Raw genomic sequence first — 27,236 nt, forward strand, 5'->3', positions numbered from 1 at the left:
TTTTAACGCAAAAAAGGATCATAGTTTGACAGAGTTTTAGAAGTACCTTATTGACTCTGAAAAAACGTGTTTTTCATAGAAAATCGTGAAAATTAATAGCGTGAGTGTTCGTGACACCCACCGGGTTTCACCCCTTGTATATTTCTGGAAATGACAAAAGCGACGCAGCGAGATTTAAGTTCCACGGCATTGCCTGAATATTGAGATGTTATGGTTTAGAGGCGGTTTATGACGAGCCATTTTTTGAAGGAAAAATTGTTGGCTTTTTATGTTAATCGTTTGTCGATTTTGGATTGTAAGGATATATTATATATCTACACTAATATTATAAAGAGGAAAACTTTGTTTGTTTGATTGTAATGAATAGGCTCATAAACTACTGGACCGATTTTAAAAATTCTTTCACCATTCGAAAGCTACATTATCCACGAGTAATATAGGCTATATATCATCATGCTAAGACCAACAGGAGCGGAGTAATGCGGGTGAAACCGCGCGGCACTGCATTATAGTTAGCATTGGAAGAAGATTTTTAAAAGTAAGGTTCGATGAGTAACATTTTGACTGATACAAATTCATTGAAAAAGCAATCTTGTCGTTGTTGTTAACAAGATCTGAAACATCTTGTTGTATGTTGTTTGAGTTTATAATTGGTTCAGTAGTTTTTGAATCTATCGAATGAGCAATTATAATATAAATTTAGATTTTAAAATATTAACAGGACAGATCTAACAAACAAGTTATCCATATCATAAGTCATTCAACTAATCTATATGAGCATAAGTTTTAGAATTTGCAAATCTATTCACTAATCATTGTTATGAAGCTGTATAAGAATACCAAAATAATTGCTCTACAAATTTTCCTCGTTATTATTTTTAAGAAAACACATCTTTGAAACACTTTGCTTTTGCGATCAACGTTGTAGGCATATGCTTCCTGAATATCGGACATTATTGTTTATTCAAAAGCGATGCAAATGGTTTTCAAAAGAAGCCGATGCTAGATTTATAGCTTATCTGTGTAAAATCGTCCTAATTTATGAAAATTGCGTAACTTTTACATTCTCTTTAATACGCGAGTTCAGTGATGAAGTGTTTACGTACTTCAGCCATGAATTAATTTACAAACAAACGATTTACAGCCTCACAAAAATAATGTCATATAAATTCCAAAAATATATTATAATTGCGTTATCTCATATATCTTAGGGATTCTCAGGGACGGTCGCATTCAAAGTGCGTCCGGCGCGCACACAAGTCGCTTTTACAAGATTTTCGCTCAAACAATAAAATTATAAGCGATTCGGTTAAAAATAACTTCGGACGGCGGTGGCGGCGAGTTCTAGAACCGGTGGTAGTATAGTTTGGGGGTCTGGAAGCGTGCGGACCGCGCGCGTTGCAACTGCCGACTGCCAGGTTCGTAGCCTCACCTGTCCTAAGCTGCTTCACCTCAATGTCATTATCACTATTATAATAATACCTCGCTGAGATAACAAAGCTTCAGTTCACGCGCTCGTTTCCGCGTAAAGCTTGGCAAAAATGTGCGTAAATTGCGACGCTGAGTGCCAATAATTGCGTAACAGATTCTAATCACCGATATAATAGCATTCCAAGTTAATTGAGTTTCTTTATAAATTCGACGCAAATATTAAGTTCGCTGCGAGCTCACGAGGTATAATAACTTGAAGTTAATAGTTTGCGAAGTTCGTTTCTTGCCAAGTTGGAAATAAGTTAGTATGGTGTCAGGAGACACAAAAGTTATGCAGTGAGTTACCTGTTAAGCAACTTATTATTGTAAACAAAACTATAATGAAGTATGATTGTTTTTAAATAGCCTTAACAAACATTCTTGTAGATAGGAATTAATATTCTTAATCTATGATAATTATGAAATATTTAAAATTTCCTCATGTAATTTCTGTGTAATATACGGAGTACATAACAGATGGATTGAGAACACGTCTTTGCGTTTATCGTACAGCAAGCTTTGCCAATAGTCTATATTTTGAGCAATCTTGATACAAATTAAATATTAAAATAACATTTGCATTACTATTAATCAAACGGATTTCATTTAGACATACATTTCCGATAAATATAAACTCACCGGAATTACTACGTACTAATTTTCATGATACATAGAGTTCTGTTTCTGTGTAATTTTTTCACCTTTGAGCCCTTAACAGATTTGAATAAATTTTGTAAGAAAAATTTATAGGACCGTGAATTTGGAAAGACTTGGGAGATAAAGAAATCGAAAAATATCGGATATCGCGCAATAACACACGGCACGAGCTCTACCATGGAAACTATGGAAATCTATCTGTATTTTACAAAACATGTTAAGTTGTAAAACATTTGTGATACTATCTCCTTCCTATTTATTATTTTAGTTCACATATTGGCAACAATTAGCCAATATTTTTCTAATCAATCGATTATCGCGTCTAATATATCTGTCAGCGTTGTAAAACCTAATTCAAATAAACTACGTTGTACGGTATTTACGTAAACCACGTTAACATTTCGAATATATTTTTATATGAGCGTAGGAGTGGATGTTTTGCAATTTTCCCGCCTTGTCGCAACAAATGCAACACGATTTAATTCGAGATTTATTTTAAACGGCCTCGGTCTAATATCTCGAGACAGTGATTTAAAAATATATTCTCTATCCGTTCTCTGGAAGTTTACATTCTCCTCTTAATATTTTCATGAAATAACCGATATTATAGAAATAGATCTTATTTGGCGGCTTTCCGTAAACTTGTTGCCAAATTTAAATGCAAACATTACATGGTTTTACAAGAACTAGCGATACTTTGTATATCAATAATTACGAACTAAAACACAAATATAGACTTACACAACGCGTGTTTCTTGTATTCAAAGGACCCGTATATACTGTACCAATTTGGTAAAATTTAACTGAAGAATATTGAAGAATGGCGAATATTATTCAATTTATTAATGTAAAACCACTTAATACTTAAAAGTACTAACGTAACTATGTAAAACATTTCTTCTTATCTACCTAAGGTATATAACTGTTTTATAAACCAACAAACTAATAATTGTCCACTAATTGTCAAACAACGAAAATATATTGTCTTTCTTCTTTTGACAACATTATACACATTAGGCATTCATTGAATCACGATGAAAAATGTCGAGGGAAATGAAAATTTCATAAAACTTTTAGTTCAAGGTCTGGCGAGACCGCCGCCTAGGTTTTATGTTAATGTTTTTGTGAATTCATTTTCATGTTATATTATAGACATTTGAGATGTTAGATCCCTCGACCTAGACTAGACCCTCAAGGCTTGAAATTAAACAAAATCTTTGCTAACGTTATCGGTTAGAAAAATAAACTAAACTCGATTAAAACATACTCATCACAGAAAACAGTTTTTAATGATTTTGAATATCTTTTTACTTTTTCAGTAAAACACATGACATTAATATTTACATGACTGTACTCATTTCACACTTCAGTTGGTAATGATACGAGTACCTTTTCATATATTTAACTAAATATAAGGCTTATCAAATATATTATAAGTTTTACTATGTACCTAATGTCTAGTTCATTACCATTAGCGTTTGATTTACTACCATCTACTTGAATTAAATGTTGGTGTGTGTAGGAGAATATTAAAATTTTATGAATATCTTTTTAAGACTTATGAAAGAATTCAAGGTTAATTTATGAGCTTAAACTAGATTAATAAGCGTATAATCAGAAGCGTACAAATAGATTGGAGGTAAATACTAAATACTCTTATAAAAATAATCTATATAATACATACTTACATATATAATAAATCTTTAGAAGGGTCATTTCTGTACATTGAAAATATTGAAAAAATAAATAGCAGGGGGTGTTACTGGATCGATACCAAACCCAAATATGTGATTAAAAAATTTTTTGTCTGTCTGTCTGTCTGTATGTGAAGACATCACGTGAAAACTACCGGTTCGATTTCGATGAAACTTGGTATAATTATACCTTATTTTCCTGGGCGTAAAATAGGATACTTTTTATCCTTGAAAAATACGTAGAAAAAAAATTAATCTTAATTTTTCAGTTTTATCCATAGACGTTGTTCTGTAGAACCGCGAACACGTTGCGTATTATTATAGGCCTATCCGTATTTGGGTCCAATAGATATTTATAAGATGTCATTGTCAGAGTTACTCAAAATGGAGAAATAAACCATCCACGCGAAGAACGACATCCGCGCGGACGGAGTCGCGGGCGGAAGCTAGTAATAAATAAATACTAATGCGAAAGTTTGTGAGGATGGATGTATGTTTGTTACTCTTTCACGCAAATACTTCTGAACCGATTACAATGAAATTAAGCCCAAATAGGTATAGAGGGTAACTTGGATTAACACATAGGATAGGTTTTATCCCGGAAATCTCACGGGAACGGGAACTACCTATACGAGATTTTCCTTGACAACTCGGGCGAAACCTCGGGCGGAAAGCTAGTCTAGTATAAAATGTTTACCAGTATTATTCACGCTTATATTTTGTTAATTATTGACAAAACAAGATCATTATAATCATTAAGATTATTTAGTTGAAAGATACATATAAAATATTGGTATAATGTAGGTACACGCCTTGTGTTTGGCACGAGTGCAAATATGCAAATGGCATGAATATTCCACAGTAATTTTAATATGTGGGCGAATTCATTTGTCTATATTACTAATTACAATTTATATGTCTCTAATACGAAATTAAACATTAACGTTCGATTAAATTAAGTTAGTTGTTGTGATTTAAGTTTTACAAACAGGTAACATACGAATTACGATGAGGAAACTCCTTGGTGCAGTCGTTTATAAATGTAGAGCCCTTGGTTCGATTCCCGCTAGAGCCTATAAAAAATATAGGTCTGGTGGACAATAGAAGGCTGATCATCTACTAGCCTGACAATAAAATCAATCAATCAAATACAGAATATGTATAATGTTACTGTCTCATACCCTTAAGGGAACTTTTTAGGTCGTCTTTATAACCTTTTCTCTTGATTTTCTTTAAATGAGTGGGAGCTGAAAGCTCGTGACCAGTATTACGTTATAATACAAATACATAATATTTATATAATACAATTACATACTGATGTTTCCACGCACTTGAGGTTGGCAACACATATGCGACTAATTGCTATGGTGTTACATATTACTTCTATATCCCAGGGTATATTTGGTTCGCTTTCTTATCTTATTAAAGGCCTTGGTGAAAATCCTTGTTGTTTCCTGCTAACCTAATATTATAGTCTACTAATAATGTTCCGTAATAAGATTCAAGTTAACGTTTACAGGACACACACATTTATCTATTAAGACTTTTATTTAAGGTCAATGTATTCTGCCTCCTGTGCACTACTAGACGAACATATTTTTGGTTTGTCTTCTCTGGGAGCAGAGCCAGGAAATCTTAGTTTTATACTAACGTAAGATATCACACATTTCATATTTTGGATAGGTACCGACTCTAAAATGAAATATGTATTGTAGTTAGTTACTATGTAATACATAGATTCAAAATCACTACCGTTTAAGGAATGCACCCAAATCGCTAGTGGAAATTATAGGCTTAGTTATTATTTGTTATTGTTCATGAAATAAGTAAAAAACAGGTGATGCTGTATATTTACAATGTAAAGATAATAAGCGTAAATTGTTGACGTATAGTTGCGTCATGCAGGTGTGTCTGCAAATCTGATCTCAGACAGACAAAGTGATTCATAGCGCATTGTTAATTTGTGCTCAGGTTAGTATTTGAGATAGTTTATACAAATACAGCACGAATTTGTGTGAGTACGTACTCTTTAATATTTATTATTTAGTTTGTTGATAAAAAAATGCAATAAAAAATACTCATCACGTTTAACAAAAGTTTACAAATTTTTTTTGGATGAAAGTTAGCTTTAGAATAATCGCGACTAAGTCGTTTTTAAACATAAAATTAAAAATTTATTTTTATTAGGCCTAACAGAATGGGATAGTGGTGTTTATTAAAGGTTTTTTATATATAAAGATTAAACAAGCGTTATAAATGTTGCAGTGTATGTTGTGATATATTCAATAAATGTATTATTTTAGAAGTGCCATAAATATTTCGCTGTCCAAACTTGTTCAAATATTTATCTGGTGCTGTCATGCCCAACGTCATCTGAAATGTGTGATGAAATAAAATATTCATTGAATATGCATGTTTTGGGGAGGTTTTTATGGATTAGTAAATGGAAAAAAATTCTCCATTTTTTGTGCATTTATTTGCAAGAAAGTATAGATTATTTTGAAATATTAATAACAAATATTACACAGAATATAATAGTAATTTAAAAATCATCGTAGAATTCGATGATCAAAGAATTTTGGGACAACCTTGTAAAAAAAGATTAACCATATAAAATAAAATTATTTATATAGAAGGCCAATTTAGAATTTTCTCTGAATTTTATCAAATATATATTTTAACAGACACGGCTATTGACTTTTATCGAAGGTTTGATGAAAGAAAAATATGGCTTCATTTATTTTGATAACCGATTATAATGTTTTAAATTAACAAATTTCTGGTGTTAGATAATAAAACGGGTTCATTTCAATCAAATATTTCAAGATAGCCATCCTTATATACAATACTTAGATACTTTACATATTATAAAATCTAGACAGTTTTGTTGGGTCAATTTTTAGTCTAAACTAAACAATGTGATATAATTCTTAATCTTATCTTATTTCAGATACTCAAATATTTAATTTAAATAAACATTATGTTTTACTAAAATTATGAGATCATACCAAGGAATAGGTATATTAATTTCTATTTAGTGCGTACATTCAAGGGGCATTATTAGTCTTTAAATATTGAGTTGGATTATATAAGTTTATTGGAATAATTTCTAATAACTTATGCGAATAATATAGTTTATTTTATAATAATATGCTACAACATAGAAGGTAATATGCGTATACGTAGGAAGTTCCTGTAGAGCCATATTAAAGAAATCATATTTTCATTGCACCTACTTTTTTGGCTGAATATTAATCAGATCTGATGAAGTCTTGGGTTTCATAAGCGTTGGTTTGTAAAAAAGCTCTTAAAAATATGACTAAAGTGTGAATTAATTTGTTTGTATGTAAATGTAGAGAAAACAGTAAAACGGATATGAAAATAATTTATAAATATATATTATAAAATGCATTTAAGCAATTATGATGATACGACTCTAGACATTAATTAAATCTACAGAAAAGAATAGCATCACTGAAAACGAAATATAAAAATTCAAGCGCAGCATTAATAATTTCCCACATAATAATACATTGTAAGATAATCCTTTGACCTGAATTTGAGTGAATTCAATTCGCCCGCCGCACTGCAGAATATAAGCTACCCTAATGCATCACTGCAATATTAATATAAGAGATTCCATTTTCTGAATGAAGTACGGATCTAAGATGGCTGGCCGTGTGCCAGCGTGACGTCACGTCCGGAAGGTGATACAGGTAATCGTTTGCCAAGTGTTAATGAACTTAGACGTGCAAATGTTTGTTTTATGGTGTTGTTGACGAATTCCGACGTGTGTACAGACCTGAATTTCACTGGGATTTAGATTGCGTCGGGAATTTTTACGATAATTGTGCAGAATCGGCGATACATTTGTTTAAGTAGCTTCGTAAAAACTCTTGTAAAAATAGCGTATATTGTATATGTATAGGTACTTGACCGCCTTCGTACGGTTATAACTTATAAGCGTTTTTTTTTTGTATTAAAATTCGTTTTTACTTTACTATTGGGTATTAAACATGATTTTATTTTAACAGCGTTTCCTTTCGACCGTTAATTCAAATGTTTTGTTTAAATTATGATCGCTGTGGATGCATAAAAGTCATGAGTTAAAAAATACTACGAACAATTTAATTTTAGCGTTTTGAATTATAGTAAACCAAAAATTTATTGAGATGGACTTAAGCATAATAATTTATTACTATAAAACACTAAAAATTAACTTCTTTTGTATGCTTTTGGTAGAAAACTTTCAATCGTCCAAGACTACTACAAAATTAATTAAGTAAACTTAAAACACCGAATTCAAAAGTTGATATTTAAATCATAGATATGATAAAGATAATACTTGGAACGTACAAAAACCTGATAAAGTTGTCACAGGGAAGAAATAAAGAAAAATCCTTAGAAAATAGAAAAGTTACGATGAAATAAATTACAGTATCACTATCTTGGTCGGATCTCCTAGACGACTTTTGTAGACGCTAGTTATTACATGGCCAATATTTTTCGTAAACGCTCTTTTGTGCGTGGTTTTGTATTTTGTGATTTTTAATTTAGTCTCCTTTCCTTTATAACGGGTACCATCATGTAAGTAGAGAAGTCACGCATGTTGTGAATATTATATTAAATCTCAATATTAATAATTTTCCAAATGAAAATAAAAATGTAAAAATATATACTGATCATGCCCAAAAATCCGTTTCTAAAGTTTAAGCTCATATACCTATTCAAATTCATACTAAGTTCTGTAAGTTTTATAATAGACTACAGGCCCATGTTGAAAAAATTATGGGTCATTTGACCCACCACCTGACCTATCTAGAATGATATAAGAGCATAAAATAATAAGATTCAGCACTATGACGTCACTCGTAAGCTGTCCACCTGAGTGCAGGTGAGAATTCGAAAGTTCGGGTAGAGATTTTCTCCCCTTGTCTCCATGATTTTTGTACGGCGTTGCGGAATAATGGCTTAAAAGCAGTATAGAAATAGTATGACACAGATGCCGTACAAAAATGGTGGTCCACAAAGTCAGAATTTATTTTTATTTTTCGACAGTTGCCGGGGTAAATTTGGTCATTTGATTTTGTACGGCATCTGTGTCATACTATTTCTATACTACTTTTAATCAATTATTCCGCAACGCCGTACAAAAATCATGGAGACAAGGGGAGAAAATCTCTACCTGAACCTTCGAATTCTCATCTGCACTCAGGTGGACAGCTTACAAGTGACGTCATAGTGCTGAATCTTATTATTTTATGCTCTTATATCATTCTAGATAGGTCAGGTGGTGGGTCAAATGACCCATAATTTTTTCAACACGGGCCTGTAGTCTATAACCTACTATAATGTTGACAGGCACACGTATTTTCAAGACTTGCAATAATTCATTTAAACCATTGCCACCTATTTCTATGCTATGAAACTATTAACTGAGCATTGAACATGTCTTCATTCTAAATAGAAACGGAATTGACTACGTAAATAACTTCTGCATAGCGCTTTATATCAAAGTTAATAGCCGAACGTATTTCTTAGTGCAGTGTAATTCTGCTGTATACAGCGGAAACAGCGCTGTTAAGCGGTGTAACATATGTGACAAACCGTCTAAGGACATTTATTTGTTGTACTAATCGTTCTTAAAGGATCTTGGTAAAACTGGGTAAAACGTGTTAATTACTGTTATTGTATGAATAAATAAATAAAAGAGATATGCAGTTTGAGGTTAATGAAGTATTTGTGTAAAGTAGGTACTAGGTTGGCTCCGTGATCTTACCCGGAAAGGACCACTCTTATTGGTCTTAGTGTGATGTTTCTTGCTAAATGGTAGTAGTAGAGATTTAGGCTTATAATTCTTTTTTAACAAAAACTGTCCTTAAATCGTCAGAAGTAAACCAATTTTAATAGAAATTGTAAAGCTTTCAAATAAAAATAATTATCAAAATCGATTTATCCAGTCGAGAGTTACGCCAAAAAGCCCCGCTCTATATCGGGTAGTATCAGATTTCACCACATATACCTAAGAATAAGGATAGTAATTGCGTTTATATCTCTGTAAGCAAAGGAAACAGTTTAATTATTTTGAATACATCAAGGCATATAAACGTGTTGGTGGTAGTAGTTAAAATTTAATTACATTGCGTGTTAGAGATTGTATTTACCATGATTTGAAAGCTGTGTAAGCATTGCATTTTCTTGGATCTAACGAAATAATATTTTTAAGTATCAATTTTCATAAGAATGGGATTGAAAAAATTTAATAGCATAGAGACTGAAAAAGCATTTTAAATCGTTGTTTAGAGCTTTTTGTTTTCTATGTCGTATGTTTGTAGCAGTTGCTTGAAGCGCTTTAGTATTTCTAGCAAGACTAATTTTTATTCTAATATCTACAGATGTGATTGCTTGCGATAAAGCGCTGTTTTCGCTATATTTAGTGATAATGAAAGTAACTTGGGTTAAATAAAACCTAACATTGTCTTTTGTAACGGTTTGATTTTGTGATTTTATATCGATTGGTTTGATAAGTGATTATTTTTTAATAATGATGCAACGAGAGCTTATCCAGAGGTTTGCTATTTGATATCAGGATTTGCAATGAGACATTTTTCATATTTATTATAAAATAAATTTCGCAAATAAAACTGGATATTTCTACATTCTCTTGTTGTTCTTATATATTATCTGTGCATCAACTAACAAACTAAATAGGAATGCCTAAATTGAATAATTGCAGTTTATTCTTTCCTAAATCTAAATCGAAAAACGGCTTGTTAAAAAAACATGTTTGCATTTTCCAAGTTCATTTCAAACGTACCCAAAGCGAACAGTACACACACTCGTCGTAAATAGTATAGGCGATATTGGTCCGTAATTAACAGCCATAAATATCAAAATAGCGTGATGCAAATAGTGTATTGATTGCGTTTAATGCAGCGACTTGTACAGTATCTTGGATCGGTGTCAAGCGAGTAAATCCACGGGATTGTGGACGTGTCTGAAAATTACTTAGGTATTCAGGGAATGAACTGTGACATAGTAATCTAGCCGTATACGGGAACGAGATTTTCGGCTGCTATTTGAAATTTTGAAGTTAATATGGTTGTAGGGTGCTTCTATGTACCTATGGCAAAACAGCTGTAGTTTGTAAAACACTCCTAATTTAATAAGTTTCACCTAATTGAATTTTTTATTGAATTAAATTAAATTATCACAATTTGATACAAATTTCACTGTGCTCTATACTATAAAATAAATTGACATGATAAAAAATAAGCGACATTTTAATCCAATTTCCTGTATCAAATATACTCGTATTTTAAAAATTGTCACATAGGTAGTCATTAAGTATTAAAACGCGGAAAATGTAAAAGAAGATTCCTGTATCCAAGTTTATTTTCGTCACGATACGGGAATAGCCGTGACACGTGTTCCAATATGCGAAAACGTGACGTCTGTCATCTAAACGTGAAAACACATGAATCTAATTACCTTTAACATTGGAAATTAGAATATGGCATTGTTTTGAAATGTGAGAAAATCGAATTATTAACAAGCTGTAGGTCTAAAAATAAAACAGAGCAAATGTTGTAAGGTTTCATTTAAAAGGAAAAATAATGAAAATTAAATGAAGTAAGTTATAAACAAATTACTTAATATCTACTTAAAATTGAAAAGAAAATAATAATATAGTCAAATACAAGTAACTCACTGAGTCACAGTCTATAGAAAAGACGTCTTTTAAATTAATTCAATGATAAACAATCTTGCCGTACGAATAGGTATAGTAAGTACACTATAAGATTTCGGGAACCCAGTAAAATGTACACAAAACAGTATTACGTGGTAGTATCCCGTTTCGGTCTATCGCCGTTCAAAATCTCTGCATAAGCGTATCTCCGAAACAGAATTTCCATACTATGAGATTTTTATGTAAGCCGAAACATTATTTTGTACAACATACGGGCTGGCTATTCACCGCAAAATAGCTAGTATGGTTATAGCCTTGCTTCGTATCCGCTCATATTTTATCAACACTATCTTTAAGCTTTGTCCTAAGCGAGAGGAAAACGTATGGAGTAGTGCGACTCTGAACAATTACATACCCTTGTCATTTTGAAAGGAAGACTGTATTTTCCTTAGATGTTGAGATAGAATAGAAAAACGTTGATCAAAGTGTATTGATATGTCTTCTTTGTTTATTATTGATTGTACATAATGGCGTTAAAAATATTGAACTTACCTCCTAAGGATGAGAGTAAGGACAATTTATATAATATAATATTATATACGTATTCGTAATATGCCTATACTATATTCTATACTATTCAATTGCTTCTTAAGAAAACAAATTAATAAATTATCCAATATGTATATTAAGTATGTAACACAGGCTTGATTTATTTTCGTATTTCTGAATACATGCATAATTAATGTTTCTGACGTTTTCGTACGATAATTTACCACTCATAACGAATCACTGAATAAAAACCGTTCGCTCGTTACAAAATCCTGCACTAGAACAGCGCACATGATTTAGCCGACTATTTTTAAGTCGCAAAAATAGTTTATTATGACATGATCATGAATCTTTCTATTCGTTCTATGCGAGAGTTAAATGATATAGCTAAAACGGGTTAATGGTTGGATTTATTTGGAAAGCTGCCTAATGCTCACTTGACTTGACTCGACACGTGTGATTTGTTTTCGAGGTTAAAAATTGGTTATTGGACATTGAAAAATACGGTTGCAGTATGCAATGGGAATGCTGTAAATAATTGAGTGTCGGCTGTCGAACCCCTCGGTTCTGCTTGTTGGAACGGCACAAATTGTACGACCGATATCTTATTACATTCTGACGTTGCTAGCGAAATGTTGCATTTGTTAAAAGTATTTTTATAAATACAAGTTTGAAGATTTTGGAAACGTTTTGTTTTAATTTTAACATGTTGAGCGATGTTTTGTTCGAAGCACGTGTTAGTGCTTCGGGTCGATAGCCTTATGAGCTTACCATTGTCCTAGATAAAAGATTCATTCGTTTATATCTTTTTCCTCTACGTATTGCTACATTATTATGCTTCATGTGTTATCTTTCATATTTAATGTCATCTTTGTTACGTAGGTTCTCTTTCAACTTTTCGTAATAGATGTTGTGGTAAATCAAGGTAAGCAGTAGAATTTCAGTTATTGCTGACGATAGCTATTGATCAGAATAGGTGTACCTACAAATATAAATGTTATTCACATTCCATCTTCACTTTATAGTAATATACATAATAGAATACTTACCATATTAATACAATATATATTTTTTTGTTTCTTTCAGAATGTCTACAAAATCAGAAACCGTCCAAACAAAAGTGAGTAATAAAAATAAATTAATAAAATAAATAAATTAATCATAATAATACATAATTAACTAACACAAGATGAATTAACAAACATTACTTTCATTATTTAATACCTTATTCTAAGCAACACGTTCGTCGCTTTTCTAACATTATAAATACTGTGTGAAGTTTGAAAAGAATAATTTTATTTATTACTAAAACGTGTAAATAACCGAAAGAATTAAGATGAAATTTGCCATAGTTCATACACTAAGATTGAAGAATGTAGAGTATAGAGTCTTACTCAAAGCTTTGTTTTATTCTTGTAAATAGTATTCATGTAATATTCTCCAGCTTATACCTTCATCAAAATCATATTTAGAATCTGTTTAAATTTACAATATTGAATCTAGCAACCGTCTCCGAGCACCCTAACTGAAGTTAGCGGGTTTCTAAGTTTTGTTGTAGACCCCAGTCCTATCTAAAACCAAATATCCATCTCGGTGTGTATTGGAAATGCAGCAAATTATAATATAATTGTCTTATAGCTGGAAATGTTTGTGCACAAATCTATATAATATTCTAAGTTAAAAGATGCAGAATTTCTACAGTTCACGTTTCGTCCATAACAACAAAATATATAATATCAAAATATAATATAATACATAGTCAAATTAATATAAATAATAGAAGAGAACGATTAAATTGAATATATTCACATATATTATAGTGTTCTAACTCTGATGCATGTTTGACTAAAATTCTTGCTTATAAAACAAGGTTGTTTCTAAAATGTTTTAGACACATCGCAGAAGTTATGTTTGAAAGTTTAATACATTATGCTAGAGATGACGTGTTAGTGCAGTCACTGTGAAAATCACAGATCAGTGTGAAGACACTGAACAGGAAGTATGAAAATACTTCCTTAATTCATATTTAATTATTTAAGTTAAAAAAATACCAGTCTATAGACTAAAAAAAGGTAAGTAGTTGTATCATATTTTATAACACATAAAGTCAATGAAGTGGTAACTCCGATGTTGTTTATTGTACTATCGATTAATAATAATAAAAATGTGTGCGTGTACTAGTGTACACACGTAAGAAGTGAAACTTCTTTATGACCTTATTTTTCAAAAAATAATTTACTATATGCAACTTTACAGAAATACGTCGAATCACGCGTGGTAGGGATAAGAAAAAGATGGTAATGGAAAAATAGTACCTACACGTAACGAAAAAATGTTACACTAAATTTTTTTCCAACCCCGATAAAGAAGTTTCACTTCAATAACATATTATGTTATCTTTTGTGATCGTTGTAATCTCCTAGAAAAGAAACACTTGTTAGTCAAATACGCAGTTTTAAACTATCATCATTTAGTAACAGAAGTGCAAATACCATTCTTTGATTTACTTACATTTACGGCATCTCAAATAACGGTATTCAAATCACAGTTACTTCACAGTGATTTCATTAGTACCAGTCACAGTGATAAATAACGGTTACACAGAACTGCATAACGATAGTACATCTGTCAATATGTTGCAACATCCGTCACCTCTCAACGTGCCAACTGATTTCCGGTTGAATTGTCAGTTTCTGGTTGTGAAACTAGTTTCGACTTGTATCTTAATTTAAACGACGTTAATGATTGTGTTAATATGAAGATATAAGGCGAAGTATTATGGTGTTATGATTTATTAGAAACTAGCGACCCGCCCCGGCTTCGCACGGGTGCATTGCTGATACTAAAAACACTACAGAAAAACTGTGAACGTAGTATATAAAAACATAGCGGCCTGCTCCGGCTTCGCACGGGTGCAATGGCGGTCGGCCGGTACAGCCGCAAATAAAACGCTACGTCCCGCAATTTTTAAATCTGTAATATCTTAGAAAATATTGACTTAAATCATACGGTGTAAAGGGCCATTAGATCTATATTAAATGAACAATGTATTCAAGGTATTTAATTGTATAATGGACGTTGTTGTTATTTTATTGTATGAAGAACAGTACAATTTTAACAATCTAATATTTAAAATGTATCCTTGAATTTTTTAAATTTTCTCTGACTGAACTTGTTGGATAATATAATTTTGGGAATTATGAGGTGTTAAAATACACAAAACTAGGCACCTACTTAATTATATACCTACCTACACGTTTAATACCTACTTACAAAAAAATATTTTTCATCCTTACCCCTTAAATAATATTATTATTTAACAATGAAAATAAGACAACAAGAACGAGATTGTGACAATGTGGAACTAAGAGGAACCTGGCGGAAACAAACATACGGAAATATGCCGAAGCACAAATAACAAATATAATATCGTAATACTATAAATAATTGGCGGGTTTTGATTATTGTAAAATTTTTATTGCGATAGATTATGCCCTTGTCTATATAAATAAAAATGAAACCCGTTATTCTTGGTCACGGCATCACGCGTGAACGGGTGGACCGATTTCGATATTTTTTTTATTATATTCCTTGAAGTACGAGGATGGTTCTTATGGAGAGAAAACGTAAATATGTAACACGGGCGAAGTCGGGGCGGACCGCTAGTTATATTATATATATTCATACTTTTGTATTAAAAATAAACTAAATGCGGTTTGTATCAGATTATAGAGCGTTAATTAATATCACTTTTGAAGCTGCGCTGGCAAGTTTTCATAATTATCATAGAAAATTGCGTTTAAAATTAAAATATTTCACGCTCCAGAAACACCGTGAAATTGTATAATATTTTAAATATATTCAAAACAACTCGCGTATATACGAAATGGTTTTCAACGTAGTTTAGCAGTTGTTTGTAAGTACGTGCCAAATTTATTTGTAAGCTTGTGAAAGTACGTTAACTGAAAGATGGCTCAATGTCAGTGTCACGTGTTATGACAATAATAGTATTACACAGTATTAGATTATAGTAAATAAAGCTTAAGGATACTCGAAATATTTCAAAACATCTACAGATATCACATAACAAATTCTAATTGTGTGGAAACTGGAATGACATCAAACCTCGCTATCGTGTTCATAATCTTTGATAAACTAAACTAACAACGTTAAAAATAACTCTCGTACATTGATTCGGGCTTAAAATTTTTGTTCTTTGGTGTGAAGCCAACACTAACGAATAATATTGCTCGGACAAACAGTCGCCGTCAGCTGTAAATCTCATTCTTAAGCAGCTTTTAAACAAAGAATGTGGAATAGCAGTAAATTAACATCGTTGTCTTAAGATAGAAGTTTCGTGCTTAAACGCAAATGCACTTAAAACATTCAAACTTCTATTCAGAGCATTTAAAAATATAAAACATCGTTGCTTTTTTCAAAAGTTTGTGCAGACGCCAAGAGTTTACGTAAGAAAAATGAAATGTGGAAAGAGTTTTCTGAATATAAAAAGCGCAGTCGAGTGTCACTTTGATCTGTCTCTTGATGGGCGTGATGGGATCGTATCAAAGCATCGGATTGACGGAAGCAATGGCGTTATTGTTGTGACGATTCGCTCAAGACAAATCGTAGACAAGGCACCCGATAATATTGGGGTCGCGACGAAAATAAATGGCGGTAACGAAGCAGACTTCAGTAGGCGGCAGCCGGCGCACGCGCCGACCGCGCGCTTAGATCCAACGGGATTCGAATTTGCCGGCTCATTTACTATCCCTGCGCTATAATTAACCGCTGCTAGTTAATCTGCATGTTCCAATACAAAAATAAGTGCTACCTATCGAGAGAGTGATGTGAAATCCTTTTAGTGTGCGCTAATTTTGACCTCGAAATAAATAGTTCCGCACAGGAAGTAAATGTAAATAATTTAACACGGACGTCATTTCTCGTGAGTATTTATCAAACTTATTTTTTTAGTTTTGACAAATTGCCAAAAAATCTGTTCGAGGCATGTAAATCGTTTCATAAATATAAAGAATTTGATACTATTTGAATAAAATATTTCAGCAAAATGAATCCTCCGTCCGCACTAGCAAGCGCCATGAATAGAGACCGTAAACCCTTTACGTATACCCCGGGAGGGTTGGATCTATCGGAGATTAAGTCTGAACGCATGGCAAAACGACTCATGAGAAATGCAATGAATGAAGGGGTACCAGTAACACCGGTACATAATGTTCAATCCCCACCACCTAGCGCCACTCCAATGGCTATGCCCAATTATAATTGTTTGCCAGTTCAAGTTTTCCCAACGTTTAATTTACCAGCGAATCCTAAATCTTTGCTAAGAACTAGAAGTCATCCAGATCAAAACGAAAAACCATCGATTAATGCGGAAAAACATGCATACAACGGATCAACGGATCATAGCGTGTTGAACAAGGTTATAGGAAACAATAAAACATTACCATCAAAACACGACGAATATAACGTAAATAGTTATTACAACGCTCCTATAAATTACGGAAGCGTTGCACAGACAGTGCCAAATTTATTAAGGAGTGGCGAAACGGATAAAATACAAATGGATGCAACACAACCAAGCTTCGAATTCGATAAACCAAAAATCTATGAAAATATAAGGCCAGTCTATTTTAATGCGCCGCCACAAGTTTCAACTAATATACAAACAGACTATAATAGTAACATTTCATCAACATTGCCTACTTATATGGAAGAAAATGATCATACTGAAAACAAAAAGGTTGATTTAAAATTACTATATGCTTACTATGTTTATATCTTTATGTCTGTGTATATTGTATGCTATACGTATTTACTCTACAATATAAAAGAACTATAGAAAATGTACTAATCTTAATCGTGAGTTCAATCTTCATGACTTAACTTTATTCTATTAATCTATTTTCATAACTGTATTTTGAAAATCTTTAATAATACTTGCAGTGTTTTAATATTGCACGATTTTTGTGTTTAATTCTTTTTTTAAATTTATTTTATGAATATTATTTATTATTATTTTCAGGAAGAAGTCTCAGTTGTGAAGAAAGTTTCAAAATCTGAAGATACTTCAGAAAAACAAAATGGTGACACAGAAGCGGCTGTCACGGTAAAATTACCTACAAAAAAATCAGAAGCAAAAACCGAAACTAAAGTTGAAGTTGTAAAAAAGACATTACCAGATGGATCAATTCAAGAAGTGAAAACAACGACAACAAAGACTACTATTGATGGAAAAACTGAAATTACCACAGAAACTGAAACTACAACATTTCCAAAAGATTATGATGAGGAAGGAGAGTATGAAGTAGAAGAAGTAGAAGTTGAAGAATCTAACGAACAAAAGGTTAATCAAGTCTCTGAAAAAGTTGAGTCCAATGTAGCTCAACAAAAACAAAGTGAAAATAAAGAAATAAACGGGCAAGATGCTAAGAATGATAGCGAAGAAAATGTTGTTAAACAAAATGGACAATTAATAACGCAAGAAGAAAAACATGAATCTAGTTCCACCAAAAAAGTTGTTATATTACAATCTGAAACTCAAGAGTCCGAAGAAGAAATTGAAGAAGAAAATGAAAACGATGAACAAGACAATGAAGATGTAAGTGTTGAACAAGTTATTGTTTTGAAGCAATCTAAAGAGTCTAGTGAATCAGCTCAAGTTAAAGAGAATGATGAAGAAAATAAAGAAGATGAAGAAGTGGAAGAAAAAAATAAGACTCAAGAAAACTCTAAAAGCCCAGAAAGTGGAAATCAAGAAGTGGCTAAAAATGTAGCAGAAGTAATAGAAAGTGAAAAAGAAGAAGAAATTGAAGAGGAGGAAGTAGAAGAAGTGGAAGAGGAAGAAGAGATTAGTGAAAAGTATGAGGAGGTAGAAAAAGTTGAAACATCCCAAGAAAAACCAACAGAAGAAGTTGAAGAGGAAGAAGTTGAAGAAGAATACGAAGAAGCTGAAGATGCTGAGACACCTGAAGTTACTGAAGCACCGAAAGAAACAGAGAAAAAAGAAACAACAGAAGAAGTAGCGAAAGAAGATGAACCATCTGAAACGAAGAATGTCGTAGAGGATAAAAAAGAGGAAAACTTACCACAAGATAATGAGGAAAAGAAGGAGTCGGAGTCTGAAGTAAAGACCATACCGATAAAAGTAATAACTGAAACAGACAATGAAATTAAAACTGAATCACAAGAAACACAAAATCAAGAGAAAAAAGAAAATACACAATCTTTACCAACTTCAATAAATATTCCTTTAAGAGAACCATCCGTACCATTAGAAAAGGTTGAAGAAGTTGAAATTAAGCCCATTGGACCAGCAAAAGAAGTGATAACTAAAACGCATACAGAAATTATCACAAAAACGACTGACAAACCTGTAGGGACTCACAGCACTCAGACAGAATACAATGTTGTAGAAAATATTGTCACTGTCAATCGAACTACTAAAACTTTAGACCACGCTTATGAAGAAATTCCTGACAATATTCCAACAATTAGAACATTTGTACCACCAAGTTTAGACAGAAACTTGATATCTCCTCAACCTGTCTATAAACCATATCAACCTGTATTTACATCTGAACCTCAAACTGAAAGGCGGCATAGTTTGTTATTGGATAGAATAAGTGTCGATAGACAAATGCCCTCTGACATTTATCAAAATACCTATCAAAGTAATCAATCGTTTGAGGAAAGACAATGGTCACAAGAACCACAGTCAGAAGTTTTAACAGTAAGCAACGTCAAACCAAGCACTATAAAAACCAGCAAAAACCAGCCTTGGTACCAAAGAAATGAAAATGATATGTCTTATCCTGCTCCTGCACCATCATCTGATTCATATGGTAATCAGTGGCAAAATCAATCGCAGTACAAATCACAAACACAATCGCAGCAAGTTTATCAACCAAAACCGCCAACACAGCCGCCAGTACAGCAGGTTTATCAGCCTCAGCCGCGAGTACAACCTTCTCCCCAACCAGCTTATCAATCAGCTCCACAACGTACTCCACAACCTTTGTATCAACCTAAACCTCAATTTCAAAAGTCTTCACAGCCAACATATCAACCACCATCTCAGCCAATTTACCAATTAGAAACACAATCTAATTCTCAAACAATTTATCAGTCACAACCTCCTGTTCAGAGTATCTATCAACAAGAACCACAATACCAACCATCATATTTAGAAAACTCTTCACAATCAACTTATAAATTCACTTCAAACAATTATCAAACTTCACAACCATCATACACTCCTAAACCCATGTGGACAGGGAAGAGTTTCGACTCTCAGTCTTTAACAAATTCGGAGGCAAATCAATATTCTTATCAAAACAAAGAATCCTCAGAAACTATACAGACGTCAACTCAGCTTTCGTCATCTTATGTTCCTCCTCCTTGGGAACAAGATTCAAATTATGTAGCAAATAATTCATCACAAAATTATTATCAAACCACCCCTGTAAATACGACGTCCACTCCTAATAAAGGATGGACACCATCACCATCAAAGCCGACCTCCAAATTTTCAAAACACACACCAACAGCTTACGTTCCACCTGCACCTAACCAATCTTTCGTAAAACCTGTTAACACTACGGATGCTCCTAAACAACAAGGGCGCAAGACGTACTACAGCGAGTACGAAAGACGTTACATATCTGTACCAGAAACAACATACATACCTCACGAAACTAAATTCCAACCTCAACCTGATCCATCACCCCAGTACTACTATGACAATAATGAGCCAGTGGAAGAAGTCGAGCCCCAGTGGCGTAGAGAACTGAGAGAATTTAAAGAACAATCATCTAAAACGACAGTACAAACAGAACAGACTACTGTTCGACCACCGTGGGAAGAAGATCCAAAATACGCAGCTCCCAAAGATTTTACACCGACTCAAACATGGACACAAACATTGAAACCCAGGTCATGCCGTGATAGAAGTTACGAACCGGAGTATATTGGCGCTCAAGAGTGGCCAAAAACCAATACACTGGGACGTGGACGGCCACAAAGTTCTTACATTAAGAGTAACATTGATAGAGTACCTGACAGAACGAGAGGTGTATCAGTAGATAGATATAATCCTAATAACTATCAATCTCCATTAACGAGGGAGCATCCTCCACCGGCTAGTCATATTTTGGACCCAATTGTTCAAGGAAAAACATATCACAATCCCAACGTGCCTGCATACCACTCCAGAGCTTCAGCAGAACCTGGGTAAGATATTTTTATATTATAAATTATAAACTAAAGCAATATAGTAAAGGCATTTCTATCGATGTATAGTAAATATATTTTAGGTCAGAAAATGCAGGTAAAAAATTTAAAGGGTTAAATAACTAAAAGATAATTTTAGACACAATCTTACGGGTATTATTAATTCTTGGAAGAGAATTTCCGGTTCAAATTAGAAATTGTCAACCTAACAACCTCTCACCTGCGTTCCTATTCCTGCGTATTGCGATGAAATATACATTCGTCAATCTTGCTTTGTAACATATATGATAGCAAAATATGTTCAGCGAATACTACGATGAAACTATCCAATATATTAATGTATTTAATTTATAATGATTACAGAGAGCCCCCAGTTACTTACCAACAACCAAGGCAAAGAGAGTCAAGAGCCACGCCCGTCCAATCAAGATCCTTTAAATACCTTCAATGGATTACTGGCACAGAGGATTAGTCATATATAATTAGGTTTAATTCGAAATACCGATCGTACTTAAAACACTAAACTGATATTGTTAAGTTTTGTTATAATCTATCGGAACTGTTTGTATAAACTCGTTTTTAATTTATTATTAACTCATACATTTTCTCTTCATATGTGTCTATATATCAGATTTTGGAAATGTACTTAATATGGTTTCAGTACATTATAGGATTAGGTACATTAACTGCGCAATTTATTCATGAAAATAATCAGCTTACGTTCTTACGATTCGAATTCATGAGCAAAACGATGAAGATGGTCATTACAAATCGTATGTTTTTATAAAATTATAGTAAATAATAATTTAATATAAAAATATCCATCTCAAATATTAGGCATATACACATAGACATTTTATTGTGTCTAACGTCTGTGTGTGCTTAATTGAAGTAATAATTAAATGAATAATACATCTAGTTCATAAGTATATAACGACCTAGTTACCAAAAATCAGTAGTCTTTGTAATAATGTGATAATTTATTATTTATCAGCTAACCTAGTCATATTTATTTCTGATACTATTTCATAAAAACTTTCATTATTTTCCATAACGGTTAATATGAAACATTTCGTACTTTACTATATTAAAGTATGTTTATGTTGAAAATTACAATATAATAAACATAACAAAGAAAAATATAACGTAACAAATGTCTTATAAATCATAGATTGAATAAAACTAAAAAAGTCCATTGATTAACTTATTTTAATGTATTTTTGCCTCAGTTATAATTTTATATGTTGGTTATGATTTTACTTTAACAAAGTGTATGACATGTTTTAATAAATGCATAAATCATGTAACAATCCATTGTTACCCTTTATTTGTGGAAGTTGTTGATTTTTTATTAATTAAATAAGAATTTGGACTTGGAGTTTTATTTCACACATTCTTAGTTATGTCGGTTCTGGAATTAACTTAATTTAAATATGTAAATTAATAATACTAAATATTTTAAATAGAGAAACAGTAGTTGTTGAAAAATTTGTAGGAATTTTTGGAAATTTTATTTTTTTACAATAGTGTGAATACTTCATAATAATTATTCTTCCATTAAATTGCCCGCATCACTTCTGAATTCCTGAATAAACGTGGTATTTATTTATATGTACCTATATTATCTATTATGTTAGGCGCGGGTCAAACACAAGCGGCGCGGGCGCGGGCGTGCCATAAGCGCACCTCTTGAATCTGTTTTGCACCACGTCCTTCTTATACATTTTGTATGAAAGAATTTTGGAAAGGCGACGAGGCGGCACGCCACGGTTGCGCCGCGGCCGCGGGCGTACCGCAGGCGCGCTTCCCCCATCGCATCCAAATAGAGGTCAATTCACGGTCATACACAATCAAAAACAAATCGGGTGGTATAGACCGGGAGATACTGACACAAAATTTCGAGTCATTTGTAACAGGATGGCGGTTCTACGGGGGTCTTAGTACGCAATGACAAAAACGAAAATGATGGTGTGAACGCTGGTACCGGTGGCTTACTCGCGTGGGCGTTAGTCGAACTCGTCGGAAAAATAGCGAAAGTCAAACGATTTGTAACACAAAAATTTTAGAATTTACCGATAGCCCATAAAAAAGAAGTAGGCGGTAGTGTCATGCCATACTTTTCCGGTGTGACTTACAGCCCGCCATACCGACGCGAATGTGTTGATTTAAATAAAACAATTATTCAACCATTTGTACCAGGCTAACTTTTGCACAGGTAACCATCGTCGTGCAGCCATTTACGAAAATCGCCATGCCATACTTTTCGGACGATTCCAAATGGTCGCCATACCGCCGAAAATCTGCAAAAAAATTTATTTTGCCAAATTTTTTGTACCAGTATTGCATTTGGATTTTTGGAGAGTATTTGATAAAATGTGACCATTGTTATATTTGCCATACTTCTAGTAGGGGGAAAAAGTGCTGTCATACTTAAAAAAATAATTTATTATTAATTTATATAAGTGAAAATTTCCAACACCTAGATCTTTGAAATTTTGTATTTATATTCGTTGATCCTCAAACTTACAGGAAAAATAAGTGCCATACTGTTACAAATCGTTTGACTTTCGCTATTTTCCGACGAGTTCGACTAACTCCCACGCGACTAAGCCACCGGTACCAGCGTTCACACCATCATTTTCCTTTTTGTCATTGCGTACTAAGACCCCTGTAGAACCACCATCCTGTTACAAATGACTCGAAATTTTGTGTCAGTATCTCCCGGTCTATAGTAGGAGACGGTAGCCTGTCAGTCAAAAATGTGTTCTCTCTGTGTGGAATTATATAGAGCTGCTATTACATACCCTTCTTCGTTTTGTTTTTAAAGGTGAATTGAATTAATCGATGAAATTATTTACACAGGTGATGGCAGTAGGGAAAGTGAAAATGAAGAAGAGCATAATGAAAGTTCCCATGTATTTACAATGTCAGAAATAAAGATAATCCTGATTTTGATTGTGTTTTTTATTTATTTGTAATTGTAATAATATTGTGGAATGATCAGTACTGTAAATACTTTTGAACTGAGATTTTAATGATAAGATTTATATGGTTTAAATGTAAACCTGTGTTTGAAAACCATATTTTATCTATACTAATATTATAAAGAGGAAAGGTTTGTATGTATGTATGTATGTATGTATGTATGTATGTATGTATGTATGTATGTATGGTTTTCACGCATAAACTAGGTACTGGACCGATTTTGATGAAAGGAGAATGGGCACTTTTGTATGGATTCCGTCCCCAGAGTGTATCAAGTTGTGATGCATGTCATTTGAAAGGTCATAATAATAGCTTCATTTTATTGTATGACACCAACAATGAGACTCGTGCAGGGAAAGAACTAGGAATCATTTAATTTTACTAAACCCGTGAAAGTCTAAAACAGTTTTACTTAGGATATACGCTTTTTTCATTCATATTTTCATATTATTTTATATAGCGTAGCGTATAAGCGGCACACCTAGACACCTATTGAGACTTTTTTCATAAAATATCATATGAGAAGATTTTTTTTAATATGTATCGCACTCAATTATTCTCTGCTATAAGCGCAGAGTCCTTTTTCATGCGAACTTTGCTCTGAAGAAGTGCAATCTCACGATGATCGTGAGTTGGCACTTGACTTGGCACGTTGACTTGGTTGATGGTTCATAACAAATAAACATATGAGGAGATTGGAATTACAAAAATATACGAGAGAATATGTATTATATATATATTCGCTTTTCTACATGCTTTCAAGGTAGGTAGTTATGTAATATAATACTGTAAAGGAGATATACAGAACTAATAATCAACATCAATTATTTCATCCAGAAAAGTTGCTGGCAACAAAATATTATTTTGGTACCTCGCCCAGCCCAAATACCATATAATACTCATTATGTGCGCACATGTGCCTATTGTTCTTCGGCCTGTAAGGCACGAACAGTAATAGTTATTGATGGACTCTCTTCCCGTTGTTCTTGTATTTACTAAAATGTAAGAGTAATATGTTCGATTGGACACATGGCGGGATTGAATTCGACCTCTCAAAAGAAATCCTTCGACATTAATTCCATACTGTACAAGGTTGGGAATCATTGATTCGCATATTTCGATGCTATAGACACCATTCCTTATATGTTCCTACCATCCCACCACCACCGGCATAGGTACGCACCGCAAGGTGTGCTAAATTAAAAGCAAATAAAATAATAGCACACAAATAAAAGCCAAACTTAAAATAATATATTCTTATTTAATATATTCTTTAAAAAAAAACGGAATAAACGTAAAAACGTATGTAAAACACTGTTTTAGACTTTCACGGGTTTAGTAAATTAAATGATTCCTAGTTCTTTCCCTGCACGAGTCTCATTGTTGGTGTCATACAATAAAATGAAGCTATTATTATGACCTTTCAAATGACATATATCCCAACTTGATACACTCTGGGGACAAATCGCCCATTCTCCTTTGGCACAGATAATCTTTAGACCCTGAGAAAGAACATAGGCTACCTTTTATTGCGAAATATGTACCACGGGCGAAGCCGGGGCGGACCGCTAGTACAATATAAATTTTGTGTTATTTTAACCTTCTTTTCTTCCATCATTACACCAGTACTACTTTAAAATTACTTTAAAAGTACTATAAAATTTTCCAAGTAAATTCCAACATTTCCAACAAAGATATATTTGCAATCGTGGGGTTATCCTCGCTATTTACTTACAAGGAATTATCAAAACAAAATCGTTACTTTCAAATTAATGTTAAACTCTTTTAGCACAAAAAACATAATTTTACTAAATTATGCATGAAGAAAATGCATTTAACCACTCTATATAAATATCATTTTCGGACGCCAACAGCGCGCCCGAAGCGCGCCGGCAGGCGCGCCGGCAGCGCGCCCGAGGCGCGCCGGCAGCGCGCCCGCGGTGCGCCCGATGCGCGCCGCGCCGCTTGTATATGTCCCGCGCCTTATGCACGAAGTATAAGGCGCGGGACATATACAAGCGGCGCGGCGCGCATCGGGCGCACCGCGGGCGCGCCAGCCGGCGCGCCTCGGGCGCACTGCCGGCGCGCCTCGGGCGCGCTGCCGGCGCGCATCGGGCGCGCTGTTGGCGTCCGAAAATGATATTTATATAGAGTGGTTAAATGCATTTTCTTCATGCATAATTTAGTAAAATTATGTTTTTTGTGCTAAAAGAGATTAACATTAATTTGAAAGTAACGATTTTGTTTTGATAATTCCTTGTAAGTAAATAGCGAGGATAACCCCACGATTGCAAATATATCTTTGTTGAAAATGTTGGAATTTACTTGGAAAATTTTATAGTACTTTTTAAGTAATTTTAAAGTAGTACTGGTGTAATGATGGAAGAAAAGAAGGTTAAAATAACACAAAATTTATATTGTACTAGCGGTCCGCCCCGGCTTCGCCCGTGGTACATATTTCGCAATAAAAGGTAGCCTATGTTCTTTCTCACGGTCTAAAACCATACATACATACATACATACATACATACAAACCTTTCCTCTTTATAATATTAGTATAGATAAAATATGGTTTTCAAACACAGGTTTACATTTAAACCATATAAATCTTATCATTAAAATCTCAGTTCAAAAGTATTTACAGTACTGATCATTCCACAATATTATTACAATTACAAATAAATAAAAAACACAATCAAAATCAGGATTATCTTTATTTCTGACATTGTAAATACATGGGAACTTTCATTATGCTCTTCTTCATTTTCACTTTCCCTACTGCCATCACCTGTGTAAATCATTTCATCGATTAATTCAATTCACCTTTAAAAACAAAACGAAGAAGGGTATGTAATAGCAGCTCTATATAATTCCACACAGAGAGAACACATTTTTGACTGACAGGCTACCGTCTCCTATAGACCGGGAGATACTGACACAAAATT

General features: G+C 33.2%; 1 protein-coding gene across 2 annotated transcripts; it reads left to right on the top strand.

Annotated features, from left to right (window-relative positions):
• Nucleotides 1-1,251: 1,251 nt before the first annotated feature.
• On the top strand, nucleotides 1,252-22,678 carry LOC149899571 (uncharacterized). 2 transcript variants are annotated; one of them, XM_090113717.1, is made up of 4 exons: nucleotides 1,252-1,418; nucleotides 13,147-13,180; nucleotides 18,101-21,306; nucleotides 21,670-22,678. In XM_090113717.1, exons 2-4 carry the CDS (start codon nucleotides 13,148-13,150, stop codon nucleotides 21,776-21,778), a joined length of 3,348 nt encoding a protein of 1,115 aa, XP_089969843.1. In that variant the 5' UTR covers nucleotides 1,252-1,418; nucleotide 13,147; the 3' UTR covers nucleotides 21,779-22,678. The 2 variants fall into 2 exon arrangements, with proteins under 2 accessions (XP_089969843.1, XP_089969842.1); XM_090113716.1 differs by lacking the exons at nucleotides 1,252-1,418; nucleotides 13,147-13,180 and adding exons at nucleotides 16,770-17,002; nucleotides 17,122-17,818.
• Nucleotides 22,679-27,236: the final 4,558 nt, after the last annotated feature.

This window comes from Colias eurytheme, chromosome 20 (genome assembly GCF_061535395.1).
Source record: "Colias eurytheme isolate Ceu_HAF_F1 chromosome 20, ilColEury1 Martin Lab GWU primary, whole genome shotgun sequence".
NCBI classification, from domain to species: domain Eukaryota; kingdom Metazoa; phylum Arthropoda; class Insecta; order Lepidoptera; family Pieridae; genus Colias; species Colias eurytheme.

Bases quoted from the DNA above. Each gene is read 5' to 3' on its own strand.
- LOC149899571 (XM_090113716.1), top strand. From the start codon at position 17,126: ATGAATCCTCCGTCCGCACTAGCAAGCGCCATGAATAGAGACCGTAAA. The intron at 17,819-18,100 runs GTTGATTTAAAA...TATTATTTTCAG, and splicing joins ATCATACTGAAAACAAAAAG to GAAGAAGTCTCAGTTGTGAA. The intron at 21,307-21,669 runs GTAAGATATTTT...TAATGATTACAG, and splicing joins AGAGCTTCAGCAGAACCTGG to AGAGCCCCCAGTTACTTACC.